Below are 25,195 nucleotides of genomic sequence, written 5' to 3' on the forward strand. Positions count from 1 at the left end.
ATAGGGGATAAAATATAATACTAAATTAATAGAAAATAAGAGGGGAAATGGAATACTAAAAAAATAATGTAACTAATAGAAAATAAATAGCAAGATGGTAAAACATACTTGCAAATATCAGTTATCACAATAAATAAAAATGACCCAAATACTACAAATAAGAGATTTGTCAAGTTAATAACAACAATAACAAAGAAAGAAAGAAAGAAAGAAAGAAAGAAAGAAAGAAAGAAGAAAGAAGAAAGAAAGAAAGAAAGAAAGAAAGAAAGAAAGAAAGAAAGAAAAAGAGTATAACAATTTAGTGTTTATGCATCTTTCTCTTTAATCACAATAAAATAAACTTCGTTTTGTTGTCTTTATGTAAAAATAAATAAATAAATAAGAAAGAATGAATGAAAAAAGGAAGAAAGAAGGAAAGAAAGATAGATTCTCAATTATATACATTTAAGAGACACACTTTAAGTAACAGAATACGGTTAAGTTGAAAGTAAAATGATGCATAAAGATATATCACTCAAATATTAACCCAAAGAAGTCTGCTGTGACTAATATTAGACAAAACTGACTTTAAGGCAGAAGTTTTTACAAGGCAGAGGAGGAGCATTTCATAATGATAAAAGGGTAAATTCAATGAAAAATTTATAATCCTAAACATATCTATTAACATGGGTTTAAAATATATAAAACAAAATTTCTTAGTCGAACAAAGCAATAGATTTTTGTTCAAGGCTGCCTTATTATTAGCAACTGTATTTGTCACCTGATTGCAAGCTACCTCTAAAAGAGGCAAGTACTTGATTATGAAGTGAGTGATGAAGTCTTGTAACAAAGACAGTTCATTTCTTGCATCTGCACTGAGATGTTCAACAAAGTCAAGAATAAAGGAAATATTCTTGAGTTGATTATTTCTAGCTAGAGCATCTCCTTTATATCAAAGAAGAAACTGAGCTCAAGTCAAGTTCTATTTAGCTGTCATTTTTCCTCCTTTGTGATAGAACAGCTGTGATTCTTTCTGTGAGACATAAAAGTAATTAAATTAGAATTTCATGGTGCTTTGCATCTCTAGGGATATTTCTTAAATTAATCACTCATAAAATAACTCACAAAGCAGGACAGCATAAGAAGAAAACTAGTGCCAAATCACTCCATTAATTTGGTCTGGAGATGGGGGAAAACCCTCTCTTCATTTCAAACTGCTTATCAATTTCTGATCCATTTTATAACATAAAAGTCAGGAAGAAAATAGAATAACCCCATATCCTTACTATTTCCTTCCAGCCCTTTTCCTCTTCACATACTTTTTTCCAAAAATAAAAAATAAAAAAAAAGAGAGAGAGAGATTCATGTTATTTTTATAATCTGCTTTTAAATTTTGTTTGGATATCATGATGCACCTTACTATCAAATATTTTTTTTAAAACTACCATTTCCTTCTGGGTATACACCAAATGAACCAAAAGCAGGAAACTAAACAGATATTTGTACCCCAATGTTCACAGCAGCATTATTCACATTGGCCCAAAAGTGGCCGAAAACAGCACAGATGTCCATTAACGGATGAACAGATAAATTTAATACAGTGTATACTTAAAATAGAGTATTATTTAGATTTAAAAAGTAAATTTTGACATGTTACAACATGGATGGACAATATTATGGTAAGTAAAATAAGCCAGTTGCAAAAAAGACAAAATACCATATGACCCCACCTATATGAAATATAGTAGTATAGTCAAATATAGTAATGTAGTCAAATTCATCGAGAAAGAAAATAGAATGGTGGTCACCAATGGCTGGGAAGAGGGGAAAATGGGAAGTTGTCTAATGAGTATAGAGTGTGAATTTTGTAAGATAAGAAGTGCTGTGGATGGATAGTGGTGATGGCTGCACAGTAATGTGATGGTACTTAATGCCACTGAACTACACACTTCAAACAGTTAAAATGGTGAGTTTTATGTTACCTATATTTTTACCACCAAACCCCAACCCCACAATTTTGAATGAATGATATTCCATCATATGGGGAGGTTATCCTTTGCTTAACATTTTCCCCAAATGTTGGACATTTAGGTTTCTTGCAACTTTTTGTTACCATAAAATTCAGTGTAGTAAACATTGTTGCAAACGCATCTTTATTTCCACATCAGCTGTTTCTTTAGGATATTTTCTAAAGGACACAACTGGATTAAAGAACATGAATTATTTGAAGGCTCTTGATGTATGATGCCAAACTGCTTTCCAGAAAGGTCTCCCAACTCACTTTCTTAAGAGCAGTGTAGGAAAGAGATCTCTCTCCTTCATAAAATATATCAATCAAATATATTTTGTGACAAACATCATTCTTTCCAAGAATATATCAATACCTGTTTCTCTTTATTCATGCCAAAATAAAGTATTATCTCTTTTTATCTTTGCCAAATGATAACAAGAAAGCATAGCTTAGGATTTTAACACGGTACTTTTCTGATTGCTCCTGAGACTGAATAGTTTTCATATGTTTCACCAATCTAAACTTAGCCTTTCAATAACTGCCAATTCTCTCAAATGAAACTGTAAGCCCCAGGGTGCCCGGGTGGCTAAGTCAGTTAAGCATCTGCCTTTGGCTCAGGTCACAATCCTGGAGTCCCAGGATCGAGCCCTGTGTCGGGCTCTCTGCTTAGTGGGGAACCTGCTTCTCCCTCTCCCTCTGTTCTTCCCTGCTTGTGTTCACTCACTAGCTTGCTCACTCTCTCTCTCAAATAAATAAATAACATTTTTAAAAAATGTAAAACCCATATTCTAAGAAGGCTGGGAGGGTGGGAGGGGATACATTTGGGAAAGCTCTGAAGACAGGTAAAAGTGGTGTCAGTGGTTTACACTTAATTTTTAAGGATGTGAGGAACAGTAAAGATTTAGGAGGAAGGGAGTGACAGCAAAATATGGAGAAAGCCTAAACCTTTACTAAAAAGAGAATAAGCATATTATTGATTGTGGTTAATCTATTCAATAACATGGATTCATTAAGCAGAATCTCCAGAGGCAAAGAACTCCATCTACACAGCTGGAAGACTCTACAAATGACTGCGATGTTCAGCCAGGCTTGCAAATGATCCCCTTTAATTCACGGAATGAAATAACCCCTGTCCTTCCACATTCTCCTCCCTTTTCAGCATAATGTTTGGCAAATATCTAGTTTTCTCACTCAACCTTCTGATAACTGAGCTACATAAAGCAAGCCTTAGTTGTGTCCCTTAGGTTATCAGTACTTGTTAGCTGCAATTATGAACCTCTACAATGACATCCTGAATATGACCATTCCTGGATTTTGACTTGGTCAGGCCATATTCATCCAATCTATCATTTTCTGGGTGTGACATTAAAGCAAGGTCAAGACATGAGACCAATTCACCAGGGTGCTTGTTTACCAAGCAACTGTGGGCACATTGTATGTTCTACCCGGGTCTCCAGGTCATCCTGGAACTGCTAGTCACCTAGGTGCCAGCTATATCAGGACATCAACGAGCAAGGGGTCATGCTGAGTTATTACAAACCGTTCAGGATTTGAGTTCTAAAAAAAAATCTAAAATTTGGAAACTCACCTAACAGACACAATAAAGGACTGACCAAAACTGGTATCAGTGGAATGGTGGTGAGATAAAACTCTGGGGGGCATAAAGGGTAGTGGAAAAGGAGATAATACAGAGAAAGACATCTTGAAGCCAAGAAAAAGAAAAAAGGGCTAATCTGGCAAATGGAAAATAGGCATTGGTCTCTATTTGTATGTTGATTGGCTTGTTACATAACTCTCCCAAAGTAAAGCCAATCCCATTAATAATGTAAAAACTAAGTAGTTATTAGGCACATATTACTGTTTGAATAGCACTGTCATTGACGTCAAAGAAAATTAGTTGATAAGGCAAAGCTGTCTGTCCTTTAACAAGTTACTATGGAAAAATGAACATATTAATGCTAAAAACAGGCTTAATGCTTTCAATTTCCTGGGTATGGATCTTTTTTTGGCATTACAACAGGAGAGCCATGTTCAAAGTTCTGAAAATGACTTTCTATCTCCCCTTACGAATGAGAAGACCATTCTGTGTAAAACCAAACATGATTTCAAACAAGTACTGCCTATCCCACATCACCCCACAACAGCTGTGGCATGTGAAATTCAAATAAGGCCCATGTGAAAAGTATACAGACTGCAGTTTTACTCTTGTCAGTTAAATGTTCAGCTAGATGCAGAAAGAAAACCTTTAGGAATATTTTAGGAAGAGGGATACTTAATTTAGTTAAGTGCTCATGTTGAAAATGGATAAATGTAACAATACATAAAGAAACGCAAAATACTTTCACATATTATACACTAAAGATTTAACACAAGGTGCCTACTAAATTCCAGGATTTTAACATGTTACTTCTTTTTTTTTTAATTTTTATTTATTTATGATAGTCACAGAGAGAGAGAGAGAGAGAGAGGCAGAGACATAGGCAGAGGGAGAAGCAGGCTCCATGCACCGGGAGCCCGATGTGGGATTCGATCCCGGGTCTCCAGGATCGTGCCCTGGGCCAAAGGCAGGCGCCAAACCGCTGCGCCACCCAGGGATCCCATATGTTACTTCTTTTAATTCTCACAACAGACCATTTATTCCTCCTAAAACAGTAAGTCTGAGCCAGTTGGAATTTTAACAGTCCTATCCTCCTTCCCAGTGATCTGTGTAGTGCTGGGCTGATGATATACTAAAAGAAATATAAGAGTCTGTGGTAGGTTTTTATGAGTATGCTTTCTCATTTCTAGGAAAATGACGGCCTCCTTTCGTCTCCAGATCTTGGTGTAGCTAAATTGTAGCTTGATGCCTGGAATGGCCATGGCCACTTTGCAACCCTAAGGAAGCCAGCCCGAGGGCAGAGCCACTGAGGGTAATAATGAGGGAACAGACTTCCCCTGACATTTTTAAGCTGCTGACTCTACCTGCTCTAGATCTAGCCTCATTTCTGGACTTCATGTTTTAGAAAATACATTTTCTTATTGTTAAAGCCTACTGGAGTAAGGTATTCTGCTACTTACAGGATGCTAAGAACATTCTAATTCTTGTAGGTAAGTATTTTTTAAGTATTTTCTAAAGATTAACTTGCCTAAGATCACACAGTTGCCAAGTGTTGACTCAATTGTTTGTTTCACATCAGTCTCCCAAAAGCTCTCTTCAACAAAACAGTATAGACATTCCCAGAAATGTCTGTTCCTGGAAATTCTAGGAAAGAGAGCCTACGATGTAGTAAAAACAACACTGACTCCAAAAATTAGATTTGAGTTTTTATTAATGACAGGATATAAAAAATTTCATTTACTTTAATTTCATTTAGTCAAATTCTTTGAGTTTCAATTGCCTTGGTTGTAAAATGGGAGGAAAAATGTCAGCGTTGGCTTTCTTTGCTTGTAAGTATGCAATGGTTAACAGCATATACAAAAGTCTTGTGTCAGCTCTAAAGTTTAAGGGACTGGTAATTATTTCCACCTATTGAACAAATACTGCACATAAAAAAACGTTCTAAGTAGGCCAGTCTGCATGAGAATTCAGCATGACTATTTCATGGTTACTTCTTTGTTAGATTAGGTTAAGAAAGGAATCGGGAGATAATCTTTGCAATGAATTTTCCATGGCTCTCCAAGTCATGGTCCATGGTATTTCCTGGGGTCATTCTACTTAAGTCCGTGACTTCAGAAATTCTGGTCTCTTATTTGATATAAGTCTAGGCTTTGGGGTCATAATATTTCCTACTTTGAAAGCACAGTGTCACTGTCTCATCTTGTGCTATATCCTATTGCAGCCCCGAACATTCTCTAACCAGAGCATGTGACAGACACTATTACTGCTTTCTCTAACTTAGATTTAACTTTATATTGAAGAGCTATGATAAAAAAGCTACAACCTCTTCATGACTGAAAGCTAAATTCAGTTTAATTATGTAAAGATCAAAAAGGCGCTTTCCCTACCTTAATGTGGATTAAAGAAATTTAAGTATAGAAAAAAATAGCATTTTAGCTATCCTCAAGAGCTTCAATAGACAAAAATAACTAAGGAAGTGACAATGAAAAACATCAAATGTCATAGAACTAGTCTTTTTTTTTATACTTAAATCATCAGGATGTGTTCATTCAAACCACTCAGAGCCTCTGTCCCAAAGAAGATTTAACAACCATAATTTGTTCTAACAGAAGAAAAAAAATTATCCTAACAACGTATCACAATTCTGCAAACTTAAAAAAATCTAAACCATAAACTTTTTTCTTATTTCCTATTTTTGTATTCCTAACCCCCAGGAAAAGTTCTCCAAAAATGGGCTTGCCTAGATGTAACATGGTGCCTTGCCGCAGTACCCATACCAGATACAATGCTCAGAGGAGTGCATCCTCCTGACAGGGAACCAAACACTGAACTCATTAAAGGTGTTAAAAAAAGGGAATTGCAAGAAAGAGCTCCATGAGCCATTGGAATCACAGCTACTTGGGGCTCTTGAACTATTGAGTTAAAGTTCCTATCCTTGAATTTTCTGTGGCCAGTACATCACGGTCTCTGCAAGCCAACAAAAAATGATTCAGGCCATGGAAAATGTCCATGGAAAGAGACCCGAGGGACTAACTACCTGCCACAAAATTCCTCTCCTTATCTTAGCAGCAGCATTTGACAGGTGGAGACTCTGGGAGGATGATGGCTCAATGTCAGTTGAAACATCCCTCCGGGACCCGTGACTCAGAACATACATCATCTTGGGTAAATCTGCCAGGATGTCTCATAACCTCAGGGACACCTTCTTGTGTCAGCACCCTGACAACGTGCTTTTCACTTCTCAGCACGAACAGAAAGGGAGGTTAGGAATGATGCCAACATACTGACATGAATGAGTGTGTTTGCAATGCTGTGGGGGTTGGATTAAAACATTAAGAAATACCCAAGAAGCTTTACAAGTGTGATGGTGTGAAAAAACACCTATTTACAAAGGGCGGGGGCAGGGGACTTCTTAGCAACCCTGACAACAAATGGATGCATGGCTATCCGTGATGGTAATGGCAGGTTATGGGTAGGTAATCTACAGTAAAAGTGGCATTCTTTTAATACTGAATAAATCAGTGAGTGACTCCAGATCAACTCCTAGGGACTCTCCCATGGAAAGGCTGTGATCTCTAACAGCCTTCCCTGTTCTTACTAGAACATTAATGGACAGCTTAAAATGAAATCATAAAAATTCTGATATCTTCAATTTGACCTGAAGACCTGGACACAAAGCTCTTTTCAGAGACAAGTAATAATAGTCCTCAGCCAAATGGGAAGGATAAAAGAGGAGCCTGGATCTGGAAGCACAGAAAGGTAAAACAAAAACACAACCGGAAAAATCTGTTCCTTTACTGACCTTTATGTGACCTTGAAAGCTTTCAGTAGTCTAAACGCATTTCCAAACAGGGAAATGCTCTATTTTATTCTTGTGCAATGCACACTAACTTCATAGGAGATGTTTCCATTTGCATTCGCTGACCAAGAAAATTAGGCTTTGAAAGACTACCTATGCAATTTGTTATTGCTATCATATCAAAGCATTTATAGTGGCACAATGCTTCCAAATATTAGGTTCTAATTCTCCTAAAGGTAAGACTTTTCTTAAAGTGTAAATCTGGTAATAGAAAGGCTGCATAGTTACATTCTTCTTTTGTAACAGCAGAAAAAAAAATTGGTTAAGAGAAACTGTAAAACTCTCTTTACTAAAGAGAGTACACTAAAAAGTTATCATACAAATTTAAAAGTCTGAATCAAAGCTTTCCATGAGGATCTAGGAAATGACCCCAAGTTTTTCTCCCTGGTTCTAACCCATTATCTCAATTTCAGTCCCTGGTTCAACCGCTAGAATGAGAAGATTTTGCAAAGTTAAGATTCCAGTTTCAAAACTTGGAAGATTATGGCTAGCACTGAGGAACTCCTCATGAAAGCCAACCTCTTTAATGTATATATTTTTAATTAGAGTACATTTTAGGAATATTAAGAAATACAGAAAAATAATATAAGCAACACTCCCACATTAATCCCACTCATCTTAAGAAATGAAATGTTTTAAATATTCTCACAGCTCCATGTGAATCACTCCTTTCTACTCCTTTATTCCCCCTGGTAACCACCATACTGAATTGGGAGCTTATAATGTGCATTCATGCATCTATACCTTTACTAGGTGTATATATATATTTGAAAGTTTCCATAAATGATAATGTACTCCATGTATCTTTCTGCTGTTTGCTTCTTTTGCTCAACTTTTTTTTTTTTAAAGAATTTTTTGGCATGTCAAAAGTTTACACAGAGCTTCAGAGCTTCCAAGAATTTTTCTAGAGTATGTATGTTGGAGTAGATCTGCTGGATCTAGGATGGGCTACCTGTCAACTTTCCTTGATAATACTGAAATCTTTAAGTGGTCATAAAAATTTCTACCACACCAGGAGAGACACCCTTGCTAACAATTGATACTGTCACACTTTACTATTTCTTTAAAAATCTAGTAGTTTCTAATGGTGTATTAGACATTTTTGGATGATATGTTGTAAAGTGTGGATTCTGCTATAGTCCTCGTAAGAGTATTCAGGCTTGGGGTGCCTGGGTGACTCAGTGGGTTGAACACCTGCCTTCAGCTCAGGTCATGATCCCAAGGTCCTGGGGTCAAGCCCTGCATTGGGCTCCTTGCTCAGAAAGAAGCCTGCTTCTCCCTCTCCCTCTGTCTGCTGCTCCCCCTACTTGAGCTGCCTCTGTGTCAAATAAATATATAAAATCTTTTTAAAAAGAGAGTCATGAGTCTTGTTATAACTGGCAAATAAATTGTTGACGGTTTATCTTGATCATGTGGAGGCATGGTTTTAGGTTTTATTAGGGTGCCTCTGTCTCAGATTTGCTCTTAATTTTTAGTGCACTTCCTTTAGTCCTGGGATATAGTTTTTTATTTCTACACCATGGCCCTTCTGGAGCTTTAGTGGAAAGTTTGATTGTTCATGTAGCACCCTCTCACTTCAGGTTCAAACTCCAAAGTCTGGCTCTCCAATGCTGGGCAGCTGTTGAAATTTCTGTTTAGCCTTTTAAGACTTCTAGCTACTATTTTGCACCTGGGCTCCTAGGGTAAAACTCGAGTTTTACCTCCGACACACACATCAGGGCCTTGCTGAGAACTGAACGGGAGTTTATACGGATTTGGGGGTTCGTTCTCTCTCTGTGGCTCCTTCATGTAGGAGGTATGGCACTCAATTTCCAGGCAATTGGAAAGCCTCAGACTGACCCCTCCGACCTTTAAGTGATTTTCTTCTTGAGTTAGCTCTGTCCTGTGCCCGGCAGATCAGGGAAATGATGCTGCATAGGAAAAACCATTTATATGTAGATCTTACCCAGTGTGGTACCCTTCCCTTATCCAAGAATCAAAGCCTCTTCCGTTTCTGACTCCTTTGAGTCCCTGTCCAGTACTTTCAAACTGTTTTCCTTCTCACGTATTTTTCCAAGTTTATAATTGTTATAATTGGCAGGGGTGCCAGTGCAATAGAACCCACTCTGGCATTTCCAAAAGGCAGAACCTTGAGGAACAGAAGCAAATTTTGATGCAACGATTTTCCAATCTTTTCTTTCTATGATTAATAGTATTTTTAAGCCTTGCTTAAGAAATTCTTTCCTATCCCAAGGTCAGCTTGTATGTTTTATTCAAAGTTTTTGTTTTTTCTTTCTTTTTTTATTTTTTTTATTAAGTAATTTTTAAAAATTATTTATTTATGATAGTCACACAGAGAGAGAGAGAGAGGAAGAGACATAGGCAGAGGGAGAAGCAGGCCCCATGAACCGGGAGCCCGACGTGGGACTCGATCCCGGGTCTCCAGGATCGCGCCCTGGGCCAAAGGCAGGCGCCAAACCACTGCGCCACCCAGGGATTCCCTCTTTTTTATTTTTAAATGATTTTATTTATTTATTCATGATAGACACAGAGAGAGAAGCAGAGACACAGGCAGAGGGAGAAGCAGGCTCCCTGCAGGACCCTAGGATCATGATCTGAGCCAAAGGCAGACACTCAATCACATTGAGCCACCCAGTGCCCCAGAGGTTTTGTTTTTTCTAAAGTATTTAAAAAATATTTTGGTCTTTAATTCACTTAGATTTCATTCCTTGTGCTTTAAAGTAGAATTCCAATTTCATTTTATTTTTACAAGCAGATGAACACATTTTCCCAGTACCATTCCTGAAGAGTCCACCCTTTCCACTCTGATTCATGAAGATCACTGCCATAAATCTAATCTTGTAAATATCTCAGTCCGTTCCAGGCTCTCTCTTCTGTTCCAGTGTTTGTCTAGGCCTACACTCAGCCTGCAACGTCTTAATTATTACATCTTTAGAGTAGGTCTTGTTATCTGGTAGAGCAAAGTTCTTCCACCTTATTCCTCAAGATTGCTTTGCCTTTTCTTGGCCCTTTGCTTTTTCAAATAAATTTTAGAATCAATTTGTCAAGTCACATGAAAGCCCTGTTGGGGAGAATCAACATCTTTAAAATGTTAAGTCTCTTCATCCATAAATTTGGTATATATACTTTTAAAATTTATTCTAGTATTCTTTCATGTCTATCAATTTGTAAAAGTTTTCAACAAAATGATATTTTTGTTATTATATTATATATTATATATTAAAATATCTTTTTAAAATGTTATTTTCTCGGGATGCCTGGGTGGCTCGGCGGTTGAGCGTCTGCCTTCGGCCCAGGGCATGATCCTGGGGTCCTGGGATCGAGTTCCGCATCAGGCTCCCTGCAGGGAGCCTGCTTCTCCCTCTGCCTGTGTCTCTGCCTCTCTGTGTCTCATGAATATATCAATAAAATCTTTAAAAAAATGTTATTTTCTCAAATTATCTTTTCAACCAACTTACCCCAATTTACTCTGCCATATCAAATGAATTTCATCAAAACTACTTACTGAAGCTATAAATTCGAAGATTTACTTCATAATATACAATCCTTTAGGATAAGAATAATTTAACTTATTTGCAAACCATTTTTTCCATGTCATGGATTTATCACGTATCTTATCCTATATACTCACCAAGAAGCTCCATGGTCTCTACTCTCAGTGTCCAGGAAATTAGAGTCCAAAAACATATCTTTGTAGATTCGACCAACTAGGCAATACATATCTGAAGCAACCTGCCCTTCACTTTGCACCAAGGGGATCATAACATCAAGAGCTTTTGCTCTATCTCCAGGGAGGTTTCTCCTAAAGTAGGGGAAGAAAAAAAATAATTTCAATACAGACTACAGAAGCAATGTAGGCCAATTATCTTTTTAAAACTCTATTTGATACACTGATTCACAATAGTCAAGTTTGGCAGGATAAAGACAACAATGAAATTTGGAGAGTCCCCTGTAAACCTCTGTCCTAAGCCTTTTTGTTTTTTCATCCTACCAGATGTCTACTGGGTCTAACAAGGATCACTTCTGAACTGCTTTCCTGATGATGGTGATAGATTTGCCCTTAATCATCTATAGTCCTCCTAATTTCATAGTCTGTAGGTTCATGGTTCATAGGTTTAAGGGCATGTAGTCCACGGCCTAAATGGGGCAGTCAACTAATCCAAACAAGTACCAAACCCTGACTTTAGGTTTCAACGACTTTCGCTCCAAAGCACTGTGCAAACTTATTCACAGACAATACCAACAAGCCAACTTTAACCCAAGAGTTGCCTAATGTCCACATGTGACTAGTACTGATGATCTAAGGAAGGTGCTTTATGCAGATCATTTTAAAATAGCAAGTATGTGTAGATCATTCTCAAAACCAGATAAAAATTATCTTAAAAATTATTTCTTGAACCTTAAAAACATTATCCTAAGTGAAAGAAGCCAGTTACAAAAGATTACATATGATTCCCTTTATATGAAATGTCCAGAATAGGCAAATTTAGAGATCAAAAGTATATTAGTGATTGCCTAGGTCTGGGAGATTTGGAGGGAAAAGGGAGAGTGACTGTTAATGGGTAGGAGGTTTCTTTTGGGGGAGATTAAAATGTTATATTTATTGTATTGATGGTCATACAATTCTATTACTATACTAAAAACCATAAATTGTACATATTAAATGGGTTGACTTACATAAGAATATTTCAATAAAGCTGCTACAAAAAGTTATTTCTCTTCTCTACTATCACTTTTTTTTAAAGATTTATTTATTTATTTATGATAGACACAAAGAGAGAGAGAGAGAGAAAGAGAGAGAGGCAGAGACACAGGCAGAGGGAAAAGCAGGCTCCATGCTGGGAGCCCAAAGCGGGACTCGATCGTGGGACTCCAGGATCGCACCCTGGGCCAAAGGCAGGCGCCAAACCGCTGAGCCACCCAGGGATCCCCTCTACTATCACTTGAAATATAAATGCATATGAAATTCCTTTTTTTACTTTATGGTAAATACTTTGAGTTTATAATAACCTTTCATAGACACATGCTTATCAATTTGTTATATTGTATTTTAGGAAAGGTGAAGACAAAACACATAAAATAAGAGTCTCTATGGACTTTCATTTTTCATTTCAAAAAAGACCATATTCCATTCCATCTTTCAAAAAAGATTTGAGAGCAGTTGGTGCTGGTAATCTCTGGAGGTCTCATCTTACTCTGTCAAATCTAATGAAAAAGATGTTTAATAAAGGTGGAAATGAAATATACTTTCATTCTACACCTACTGATAAAGTTAGCAAGTTCTACAGTTTGGGTGGATAAAGAAGGAAAGAAGCAATCTCAGGTTGAACAGCATGTTGACTTTTTTCTTTGAAGACAGAGGCAAGAGACTTCAATGCTGAAGAACACAGACATTAGCATCAGCTAGATCTGGGTTTCAGCCTCAGTTTAATGACTTGCTACCTTTGGACCTCGAAGAAAAGGTATTCAGTCATTCCAAGCTTTGGCTTCCTCATCTGTAAAATTATCAAGCCTTAAGTGACACATGGCAAATGGTCCAAAGTTGCAATGTCCTTACTTTTTTCTTTTACTTATTCTCTTCAGTTGTAGTAACTACATGTATATTCAACTCACAACCATGGAAGAGAACCCACAACTAACAAGCTTTGGACAGCTCAGTACTTTGGACCTCTCCATAGCCAAAGCATGGATGGCCTCTAATGGTGACTCTGGGTAGGATGTGGCACTGAAGTATGTGCCATGATGGAGACCAGTGTTCATGTTGGTTTTGGCAGATTCACGGATACATGCCCTAAAATGTGGCCAGTGGAGTTCTGATTATAATTAGATATGTTCAGAGCAGTGAAAATGAAAATATTTGGTTAGAAATATGTTCACTTAGACATAGTTACTCTTACCCTGCTTAGTAAATTTATTTTTAAAGATTTATTTATGAAACAGAGAGAGAGAGTCAGGGAGAAGGGGCAAGGGAGGAGGAGACAGAATCTTAAACACTCAGCTCGGAGCCTGACACAGTGTTTGATCTCATGACCCTGAGATCATGACCCCAGCTGAAACCACAAATTGGGACACTTAACAAACTGGGCCACTCCAGCATCCCTCTACTTAGTAAATTTTAAAGTGAATAACCATTTGGGGTTGAGCATATTTGCCTCAAAATAACATTATATTCATGCAATTCAAAAAATTCTAAACAAGTATAAATAACAATATAAACTCTAACAGAGAAGAAAAAGAATTTTAAGAATTTAAATATACAAACAGTGAGGGCTTTTTTTTTTTCTGACAAAAAAGTAAAACAACAGAATGTATACGCTTCCTGTATTTCACATGGTTGAAGTAGAAATATTAATATTACATTTTAATAGGGCTTGGCTGCAATGCTATGACAGAAACGTATCCCAGAAAGAATATGCAGGTTACAAAATACTATGTTAGCACATTGTGGATAGGAACTTTTTCTTCTTACCTATTCAGTGCAAATGCATAATGAAACTTCACATGGTGATGGGAAGCCAAATCAAAAGTTGGCAGTTTTTCTAACGTCTCTACCAGCTTCACAATAGAATCATAGTCCTTTCAAACAAGAGGAGAGTAACACAGAATTAAGCAACCAGGAGTAAGTTCTGACAATGCAATGACTTTTGACAACCAAATATGTGACTTTGAGAAGGGTGTTAAAAAGAGAATTAGGATCCATGTAATACTTTGAAGAATCTAGAACCAAAAAGAAACTTTTTTCTTAAATAAGAAATTTGGATTATATAGATAAAAACCTCAGAATATAGAGTTACCATTACTGACCCCAAAACAGTAAACCATCTAGCAGCATAATACTATATTGTCTAACTATGGGGGCTTTAACTTCTCCACGGAGTCAGATTCCTGGTACACAGAGTCCTACCAATTACTTTCAAAGAATAATTTTCAAAATATCAAGAACTTGGAGCAACTGATTGAGCTTCTATTATAAATAACAAGATGATATCATTTCAAGCTCTCCTTGCCTTGGGATCTTAAGTACTACACCTCTACATGTATGTCAGTTTCTGCTGTTCTCATGAAGATTTACCTGGGCCTAAAAGGTTGGAAATAAGAAACCAGAAGTCACTTAGATTTTATGGTAAAAATGGAATAGCAAATCCCCAACACACAGGATTTCATTTTCTTTACCATATTTAAAAAAATTTTAAGACATGTCGATAAAACTAAATGGCATGTTGATGTGTTTTACATGATATATTTTAAAAGTTACTTTTATAATTAATCAGTTGCATATTTCTTCTTCTGGCTAGTAAGATCTAGCACTATCAATTTTAAGCAACAGCATTCCAAGGAGTAAGAGATACATTCAGAAAGCGCTCCCCCTCCCACCCTCCCACCACACCATTTCTGCTCTTTGCCACAAAAAAGTTTTCACTTATTAGCTGACAGGTGTGTCTGAGGCTAACGAGCTAGAACAGGTTGTCCCCAGGTTACCTATGCATACAGACTTTTATTTTTGTTCTTCTGGAGGAAAAAGTCAAACCTTTACCATACAAGTACTTTATTACATAGTCCCAGATGGCTAACTCATAGGAGTCTTTTTCATTCATCAGAAATTCTCAGGATGGAAAGCTTAGAAAGTCAATTAAAAATTACATGTAGGGATCCCTGGGTGGCGCAGCGGTTTGGCGCCTGCCTTTGGCCCAGGGCGTGATCCTGGAGACCCGGGATCGAATCCCACATCAGGCTCCCGGTGCATGGAGCCTGCTTCTCCCTCTGCCTGTGTCTCTGCCTCTCTCTCTCTCTCTCTGTGACTATCATAAATAAATTTTTAAAAAATTAAAAATTACATGTAGTGACAAGAATCACCTCTCAGCTAACTGAATTTGATGTTAACTCTCTCTTATTCCTCCAACATGCTACATGACGAAGAATTTCCTTTAAGCATCTTCTCACCTGGATATCTCTGTAGGAAAGTAACAGGTTTATGACAATATCTGCTGTCAAGACTTCAATATTGTCTACTCGCTGCCGAATTCTTGCCAATTCAGCTGCCAATTCTTTACCAGTGTATAAATTACGAGCTTTCCTGATATCATTGAGTATAGATTCCCGGAAGTACTGGCTGGTGGGAAAACACAATTCAAAGAGTTAATGCTAGAAAGAGTTTCAATTAAAAACAATGATTGTGTAAGGAAACAAATGACATTTGCAACATTTGTAACTTTCAACTCACAATGTGCACAGTATGAATACCTCATAGATCTTGCATTATTAAGAAATCTGGGAATCCCATATCTCTTTTAACAATCTGCTTTGCTTTAGAAAAACTTAGTTCAAGATACTGCATCTTAATGAATTTTCCAAGAACCTACCACATACCACTTGAAATGCCAAAATTTTATTTTTTCATTTACTGTTTTGAGTAGAAATCAGATGTACCTATGATTGAAACATAATATGGCCTTTCTTTCTGACTCAGCATCATCATGTATTAATATAAGCGGTTGTTCTTAACTGAAATATAATGTCGTCAGCAATTTTGGCAGAGTTTTTGCTCTTAGAGTAAAAATCCCTGAACACTTACTCTGATACTGTTTCTATACTATTTTGAATATATTTTTTTATCCTTACCATTACTATAATATAGTTAACAGTCTATTTTTTTTCCTTTCTGATCTCAAGTTGTTCTCTTGTGAATAAAGTGAACTATGTGGCATCTCTTATCTACTTAGAGGATATCACACTTTTATTTTTCTGGTTCTCGGCCATGTGCTCTAAGAAACATCTGATAAAATGCACAAATAAAAGAAGTAGAACAGCACTGCATGATCATCATCAAACGGCATTATTGAACTTTACCTAGAACTTGCTTGTGCCACCTTCAGAAGCTGAATGAAACGGTCCACAAGAGGTAAGCATATGGGTCCCAGAAGCAGCTCGAAGTTCGGTTGCATGAGCTCTGTCAACCCTTTCATGAAGCTGCTATCACAGCAGTAGACCTTGTTATGTGGAGTTATCATGTAAGGGACGAATGTGTAGTTCCCAGTGCACATCTGTGGAAAGAGGAGGCACCGGGAGGTGGTGAGCTGGCCTAGAGACTCCACACTAAGGAAATCCCAAGTCCTACTGCAGTGAGTCATTTTAAATAGTAATCCTGAATGTGGGGCAAATAGAAAAACCTCATTTCTTATTTATGACCTATGAGAATGGAAATTTCCTCCAATTTCCTTAATTGCTTATTGCAAATAATTAGGACTTATAGATGATGCAAAAAGAAAAAGAAAAACAAAACCCAGTATGGCAGAGCTTCTATCGGTCAATTAAATATTTATTCACCATCTCTCATGACTAAGGCATTGTGATATGTGTATGCTGCAGGAAAAAAACAGAGTGGTTTAAAACACAGCCTTCAGCCTTCAGGGAATTTAAAATTGAATCACAGAGACACAGCATAAATACATGACGAGAAGAAGAGCTAATGTTTAAGGGCTCCACACCTGACATACTATGCTCTGAGTGATCCCAGAACAAAGCTGCTTCCTGCAGGCTACTCTGTCACAGTCACGGCCCCATTAGCCTCTATTACTAAGACTAGAGACCCAGAAGTTCTCCTTGATGCTTCCATTTCCTTTACCACCCATGTCCTATCAAAATCCCAGTAATCCTACTCCTATTTGTCCATTTCCCTCTGTCTTCTCTGCCCGTGTAGGAGACTAGGCCACCAACATACCTGGCTGAGCCACTGTCACTGGTCTTTGTTGGTCTACGTTCTTCCCCTCCCACCCTCCAATCTATTCTCTACCCAGCTGTCAAAGTGATCCTTTTTTTTCTTTCTGATTTCAAGCTTTTATTTAAATTCTAGTTAGTTTACATATATGGTAAACTTGGTTTCAGGTATAGAATTTAGTGATTCATTACTTAAAGTGACCTTTTAACAACTTGTATCAGATTGCTTGCTTCCCTCAGCTGCATAAGGCCCCCTCCCTTGTTCCTGGGATGAAGATAAGACACATCTCGGTGGCCTACAAAGGCTTGATGTTCCAAATCCTGCTTCTCTCTCTGGCCTCAGCCCACACCACTCTTCACTCACTCATGCTGACCTTCTATAGATTCCTAACAATGCCACGTGAGGAACAGTCATGCAAACAAAAGTTGAGCTGGGAAGAAGACAGAGGAAACTGGGCTGCACACCCCTGAGTAAGTAAATCTGACTGGTTCTTGGAGCTTAGGGAAGGGACATGGATGCAAAGCTGAGGGTTTTAAACTGTATGTACCGGGTAGTGGGAATCATGGGAGGATTCAGAGCAGAAAAGGAAACATAATCACAGTCTTAAATGGGGCTACCTAAAAAGAGTGGTATCATTAGCAAAGCAGCAAGAATTTAGAAAGCAGAACCAGACTTCATTATTTATGAACATATTCCAGTTGGGGGCACTTGTACTAAATCACAAACAGAACCTGACTTCCAGTTAACATATGAGAGGCACTTCAAGAGGTTGAATCCTGAGTTGCGGTGGGAAGGGTGAAATGTTCACTATTAAAAAGATCGAGATTTAAGGAGGGCAGGACACGTAAAGTCAGAATGTCCAGAAGAGAGTTGGAAATATGTGATTGGAACTTAAAAGGGTTTCCAACAAAAGTACAGGCCTGGGAAGTATCTGGTGTGGTTGAACCTAAGGAAACATGAGAGACCTCTAAGAGAAAAACCAGAGAGGAAACAGCAACAACAAAAAAGGCAGAGGGCTGACAAGTAAAATGAGATATGTGGGAACCCTATCACTATTCTAGGGAGCACAGTGAGCCCTGATTATCGGATCTTAGCCATATCAGCATTATGGGGAAGAATATAACACTTCTCTTCCCCCTTGGAATTAAACAAATAAGAGCAAACCTTAGTGAGTCACCACTTGCATGTGCCAAGAATAAGTGGTCATACGTTCCCAATAACCTACTGAAGAAGATACTATTGACTATTTTTTTTCACCCAAAGATTTTATTTATTCATTTGAGGGAGAGAGCATGAGCAGGTGGAGGAGCAAGAGGCAGAGGGAGAAGCAGACACCCCACTGAGTAGGGAGTGCTATTGTCTCTGTTTTATAAAAACAGAGACAATAAAAAATAAAAATGGATTCAGATAAGATCATGTGGCTGATCTGTGATGTGTTTGGGACTCCAGCCCAAGGACTTCTCTAGAGGGTACTCCATGACAGGTAGAGGGGTCAGCACCCTCCCAAGTGGCCTCTACAGGTTGACACACCAACGTTTCGTCTCAGGTCACTTTCATGGAACCCTGCACAAGCCAAGCCACTGCCTCACAGCAAACAGATGAGAAGTGATAAATGCCTTTATGGCCAGATTGAATTATTCAATATTATTGAATTATTATTTTCAATAATTATTTAATTATTGAATTATATTATTTATCAATAATTATTATTATTGAATTATTATATTCTTTGACATATTCTTTGTATGTCAGGTAGCGAAGCAGAAACTAGACCTGACTTCCATTTAAAGTATGATAAGAACTTCCAGAGGTTGAGATTTGATGTTTAAATCAAGTACATTAAATTGTTCCTTTCTTAAGTTCTCTTTCATGGAACAATAACTTGGAGGACAAGTCAGGAAGAGGAAAAATAAGCATGTTCTACTTCTAAAATGTTTCTGAGATCCCACTGCATGTCCACCAATTTAATCCTTTTACCTGATCCATTGCCTGAGCAGAAAAGAAAGGCAAGTGTACCAAAAGGATGCTTGCCAAATCTTCCAGAGCTTTAACTATGAGTGGGTTATAAAAGAGCAATAGATACTCCTGTTTTAGGTAAGTACTATAACTCAACATTCAAAGAGAATATGCTCTGAATCTTCCAAGTCAAATGTTAGGACAAATAGATGAAAAGCCAATAAGCCAGGAAAGCACTATTAGTGTTTCAAAACATTATTCTTCTGCTGCTGGATAAAGATCTGTATCCTCAGAAGCCTTAATACCATGTGTCATGGTATATAAGACATGAAATAGGATATATAACTATTGAAATGGGCACTGGGGAATAATGCATCTGTGTAAAACTAATTCTGGGAGAGAATGGCTCTCAGATGTCTAAGGTATATATCAGCAGCAGAGGGGTAAAGCGAGAAAAATGAGAGTCATGCAAACAGCAGAGAAAAATGGAATCCTGAAACCATCTCCTTCAAACCTCATGGAACAAGGCTTCAGGGTCCTCAAGGAAAACAACCAGCATGTTAAGGTTTTCCTAAGTTCCTGGCCTCACTGTACTTTCTAGTTTCTTCCCTATGTTTCTAAGACAATAAATAAATACATTTTTTTTGTCAATTCCCCATTGTTGGGGAAGCAAAGGGGAGGGTGATAAGCTGCGGGAGCCACAGGGATGTTACTAGGCCTGAGTTAAGAGCCCCGTGAGCATGCGGTAGGGGAAAGTGTGAGGGTTGGTTGTGACACTGTTCGTTGTCTTGTTGTAGTTGTTGTTTTTTGAGATACTAACTACTGAGAAAAGCACTTTTTTCAGAATGATGAAAACTAATAATATGGGAATGTTTATTTCCCAGGTTGGCTCACGTATAACTCAGGAACCTTATTACTGCAATTTCTGTTTATAGATGGCTGTCACACCCATAGTTTGAAATAACCAGTAATCCAGGCAGCCCGGGTGGCTCAGCGGTTTAGGGCTGCCTTCAGCTCAGGGCCTGATCCTGGATGTCCCTGATCGAGTCCCACATTGGGCTCCCTGCATGGAGCCTGCTTCTCCCTGCCTGTGTCTCTGCCCCTCTGTTTCTCTCTCTCTGTGTGTCTCTCATGAATAAATAAATAAAATCTTTTTTTTTTTAAAAAAAAGAAAGAACCAGTAATCCAAAGCAAATGAAAAAAAAAAAAAAAATACTGTGTGATCAAGAACAGACATCTCAGGCATAACAACTGCCTTTTACTAATAAGGTGTTAATTCTAAAATATTTAAACCTGCTTCTTGAAACAGAAAGACAATGTCTCCTTAAATTTCAAAATGCTGAGGCGTCCTCATAAAATAAACAACAGCGATCTCTCTGATGCATGCCTGTATTCATAGCTATAAAAACCTGCAGCTCAAAACCTAATCCTATTCTGTGATCTTCCCTTAAAAAAAATAATGCTGATTCGGTTTTTCAATTTTTAAACACTACATAAATGTGAACGTAAGTGTGTGTGGAAAATGAATTAAGTTTCTGGGAAGAAATGTTCTCAGCATTTAAACATATTGAAGCATTTGCTCAAAACCCTCAACTTTTGATAAGGACACCCAGCACCTGAAACCCAGCAGCTCACTCAAGCCAACAGGTGACATGTTCATAATGTGCAATATTTGGTCACCTATAACCCTGCTTCTCCACATGTCCATCCTATCAGCAGGCATGATGAGCTCTTTCCTTCCTACCAGGTCTCAGGTAAATGCTACCCCCCCCCCCAAGGCCTGTGACTGTTAGATATACGGCCACCCATTCTTCAGCACACTGCCATGTATTAATTTTTAAATTTGTGTCTTTGCTTATTTGTGTACTGACCTTCTTCCCCAACTAGACTCTGGCACTACTCATTTGCTGTCTCTTTGAGCAGTTATGAATCTGGTTGCTTCCACTTTCTACCTCCCTAGTGAATCCTTATGGCACTAAGGCCAAAGCCTGGCACACCATACATGTTCAATCATTATTTGTTTAATAAAACTGTTACACTAAAGAGATGCCTGAAGCAATAATTGCTCATTTCCTGTAGAGATGTGAGGAATAAAGGTACATAATGATAATTTTACTTATGTTGCAATGCATCTCTGACTTGGTGCAATCTTAACCGTAAGTTTTAAACTTTCTGATCTAAGAAAAAACTACAATTATATTTTTAATCTTATCATCTTAAATCAAATCATGTGCAGATCTTTATGTAGGGTATTATTTTCACTCTAGGTTGCAAAGATACATTCTTATGGTTTTTAAATACTGGCTTATTTTCCAAACACAACCACCAGCATAACAAGGGTGATTCCTTTAGATATTAAATTGTGTGATTTTTCTTTGTGCATTTGTAAAATTTGAAATTTATTTTTATTACTTTTTAACTTTTGTTTAATATTGTGTAGAAGGTGGGAATTCTGTGGTGGGAATTCTGTGGTGTGGTCTCAAAGGCAGACTACAAGACTCAGGAATTAAATCAATCTGTATAGATAAACAGGTAATAGATATACATGTACCTATATAATATATGTGTCTGTATTTGTGCCTATAATTCATGTTATATAGTATACACATAGATATCTATATATGTGTATATATGAACATATACACACACATATATATATGCGCACGTGTGCATATATGCAGCCTAAGTGCCACTCAGAATCACACAAAATTGGATATACAATGGAAACAGTTTTCTCCAAAATATAAGAATATATGCAAAAAACAGGCATCAGTGTCATCTCCCACTATTGTAAGTTTCACTTTTAAAGAAATATTTCGATAAAGTAACCATATTTATATTGATATCAAACTCTAAAGAGGAAAAACAGAGAAATGAACAATTTGTGAAGATAAAAAAGGGTTAGAGGGCAGCCCGGGTGGCTCAGCGGTTTAGCGCCACCTTCAGCCCAGGGCCTGATCCTGAAGACCAGAGATCAAGTCCCATGTAGGTCTCCCTGCATGGAGCCTGCTTCTCCCCCTGCCTGTGTCTCTGCCTCTCTTTGTCTCTCTTTGTGTCTCTCATGAATAAATAAATAAAATCTTAAAAAAAAAAAGGGGGTTAGAGATTAGTTGATGAAACAGAAAAGATAAAAAATTTCTGGAAGAGTTAAGGAAAATACTCACAGTATTCTTCTGGCAAATGATTTCCTGAAAAATGAGAAAAAAAATAAAGCAGAAGTTAATACAAACTTATTCAATAATTATTTGGTGTGGGAAAATTTGTATTAATAATTTTATTACCAATTAGAAATTTCAGAAGTATACCGTAAGTTCCTGTATTGGAGAAATTTACAAACTAACAGAAATGAGAGAACATAAAAGTATTGTCAATGGTTTAAACAAACATGCAAAATCCAAAAACTGAATAATCTAAAAATCATTCTTACAGAATATGTATGCACAGAATTAGCAGTCAGGATCTTTTTGGGGAAAGGCTAAAAGGGGTTCAGGTTCCCTATGTAAACCACACTCACACTCTGCGAGGGTACCATGCAGATGCTGTCTCCTGGGAAATATAGGGTATTGGCTATTTATCCGAGTGGGCAAATCCACACACAGGTAAGAACATCTGACAATAAATAGTCACAAATATAATTTACATGTTGTTTAATAAAAAGTAGAATGTGAGAAATACACTGAAGGCACTGTCCCTATCTTCTAGGTTGTGAGGAGTGAGATTGTGCAAATAATGTAGCTATCCTAAATCAGCACAGAGAACTCTTGATAAAGCTAGCTGTCAGGGGATACCTGGGTGGCTCAGCGGTTTAGTGCCTGCCTTTGGCCCAGGGCGTGATCCTGGAGTCCCAGGATAGAGTCCCGCATCAGGCTCCCTGCATGGGGCCTGCTTCTCCCTCTGCCTGTGTCTCTGCCTCTCTTTCTCTCTCTGTGTGTTTCTCATGAATAAGAAAAAAAAAAAGCTAGCTGTAATTATCATTATTTCTGGATGTTTAAATTACTAGAGGCATGGAAGAGACAATCTGATAAAGTCTATGGCATAAAGGCTTCACTGAGGTTGGGGAATCACGATTTAGAAAGAGAAATGGGACAGAATTTCAGAAACGATGGCACATATGTTGTCATGGAAACAGGGAATGTAAGGCTTTTGTGGCGTCTCAAGGGTGGGTCCATCTGGCTAAGAAGAAGAGCCAGATTAGGTGAGGTAAGGAATGAGCAGAGGAGCAATTCAAAGTCTAGCCAATTGGCCACCATTCTTCATCCCAAAATCAACATGGGGACAGAGGGGAATTGACAGGGTCTTTGGCTTAGCATGGTATGTAGGATTCTTGAGTGCTTAAGGATAACAGATGGGTAAATGAAAAGCTATAGAGAAAGGAACTGTGCTGGGTAATTTTGAAATCCATAATTTTATATATATATATAAATACACACACACACTATGAGGGGCTCTTCGATACTTCACAATCTTGCTGATAAAAAAAGGAGAAAAAGACACATACACCTTTAAAAATAAGTATTATATGCCTAGGTGTATATGCATGTAGGTACATACATGAAAAGTCCAAAGAGTAATACTACAATAAGGCCTTGTGTTTTTGAAGAGAATATTACTAAGAAATAAGGAAGTGTGAGAAGTTCAGTAGAGGGTGGAACTCAAGATGAGCTAAAGGAAGACAGACAACTTTCAAAGGCAAAGCAGGATGGTGGAGATCCAAGTTAGAGGACCAGGAATAGCAAAGGTACTTTCAGGGAATAATATATATTACTATCAGGGGCTAGAAAATACAGTTCATTTAGGGAAGTATAAAGGAAAGAGTTAAAGAGATATTTGCAAAAGATCTTGAGTTTAATCATTAGACTAAGAAGAAAGTTCATTTTGGCATGTACCTATAACATTAGAAAGTTATTTGGGGCCTTACTGGAAGACCCTGAATGCCAAGGTAAAGTACTTTGTTTTGTGAGCAACTGGCAGTCAAAATGTTTTTTAAGGTGAGCAATATACATAAAGAAGTATCAGCACACATTGGGACACAGTAATAGCAAAGGCTGAGAACACCATCAATGTCTATCAACTAGAAACTAGTTGAATAAACTATGGTATGTCCATTATATGGACTACAATCCAGCTGAACAAAGAATGAGAAAGTTCTCCATGCAGTGATATGGAAAGATCCCCAAGCTATCCTGTTAAGTGAAAAAAAAGCAAAGTACAGAATGGTTTTTAAACCAATGTTCTTATTTATGTACCAAAAGAAAAAGAAAATTCTAATTTGTACATTCATAAAATTTCTCTAGAGGAATATACAGGAAACTAATAATAGTGGTTGCTGGTAGAAAGGGGAGCTGGCTGGGTGGAGGATGAAGATGAGAGAATGACTTTTCACTACATATCCTTTTGTACTTTTAAATTTTTGTATTCCATGAATAAAGTACATAAAAGGTAAACCTTGTTATAGTTTTAAAAAATACTAAAAAAAATACTAATTAGATGGTGGTATTTAGTATTGGAGGGAAAAAACATTTGGGTGGCATTGCAAAAGTTCAAGAACTTGGGCAATAGTGGTACGGGGGGGAGGGGATGGAAATCAAGAGATGGATGAGTGACACTGTGGAGGAAAGTTCAAAGTGGCTCTTCCTATAGGTGTCTCATAGGTAGGGAGTGCATCTCTCTTTCTCCACCGACCCCTCACACAAACACACACACACACACACACACACACACAATCATTCATGAAAAAATAAATACAAAAATTCTGGATAATCACAAAGCCAGGAACACAGTATGCAGAATTTTCCAAACTTGATTTATAGAGCATCTCTTCAGAGTAGCAAACCAGTCTTTTGGATACTGCTGTCTTGTGATAGTAACAACCCCCACCCCAGGCCTCCAAGTAAGAAGTGAATGTTCCTTCTCTTCTTCCTCTACTGCACGATGTCCTCTGTACATTGCATAAGAAATCTGTTCTCTATGAAGCTGCCCTTGACTGCCTTCAGTGACACCAATCCTCCCAACAGAAGTAGATGGTATCCTTATTTCTGCCCCCATGGCCCTCTCGTACAGACCTCTATGACAACAATA

General features: G+C 37.6%; 1 protein-coding gene across 1 annotated transcript in view; it reads right to left on the reverse strand.

Annotated features, from left to right (window-relative positions):
* MAP3K5 (mitogen-activated protein kinase kinase kinase 5) overlaps nt 1-25,195 on the reverse strand; it is a 198,397-nt gene that overhangs the window by 103,168 nt on the left and 70,034 nt on the right. The window contains exons 3-7 of the mRNA XM_038526115.1: nt 22,282-22,305; nt 16,294-16,487; nt 15,388-15,556; nt 13,916-14,022; nt 11,078-11,248 (exon numbers count right to left, since the gene is read on the reverse strand). Of these exons, the coding sequence (XP_038382043.1) occupies nt 11,078-11,248; nt 13,916-14,022; nt 15,388-15,556; nt 16,294-16,487; nt 22,282-22,305 (665 nt within the window). The remainder of the gene's footprint in view (nt 1-11,077; nt 11,249-13,915; nt 14,023-15,387; nt 15,557-16,293; nt 16,488-22,281; nt 22,306-25,195) is intronic.

The sequence above is a fragment of the Canis lupus genome, chromosome 1 (genome assembly GCF_011100685.1).
Source record: "Canis lupus familiaris isolate Mischka breed German Shepherd chromosome 1, alternate assembly UU_Cfam_GSD_1.0, whole genome shotgun sequence".
Taxonomy (NCBI): Eukaryota; Metazoa; Chordata; class Mammalia; order Carnivora; family Canidae; genus Canis; species Canis lupus.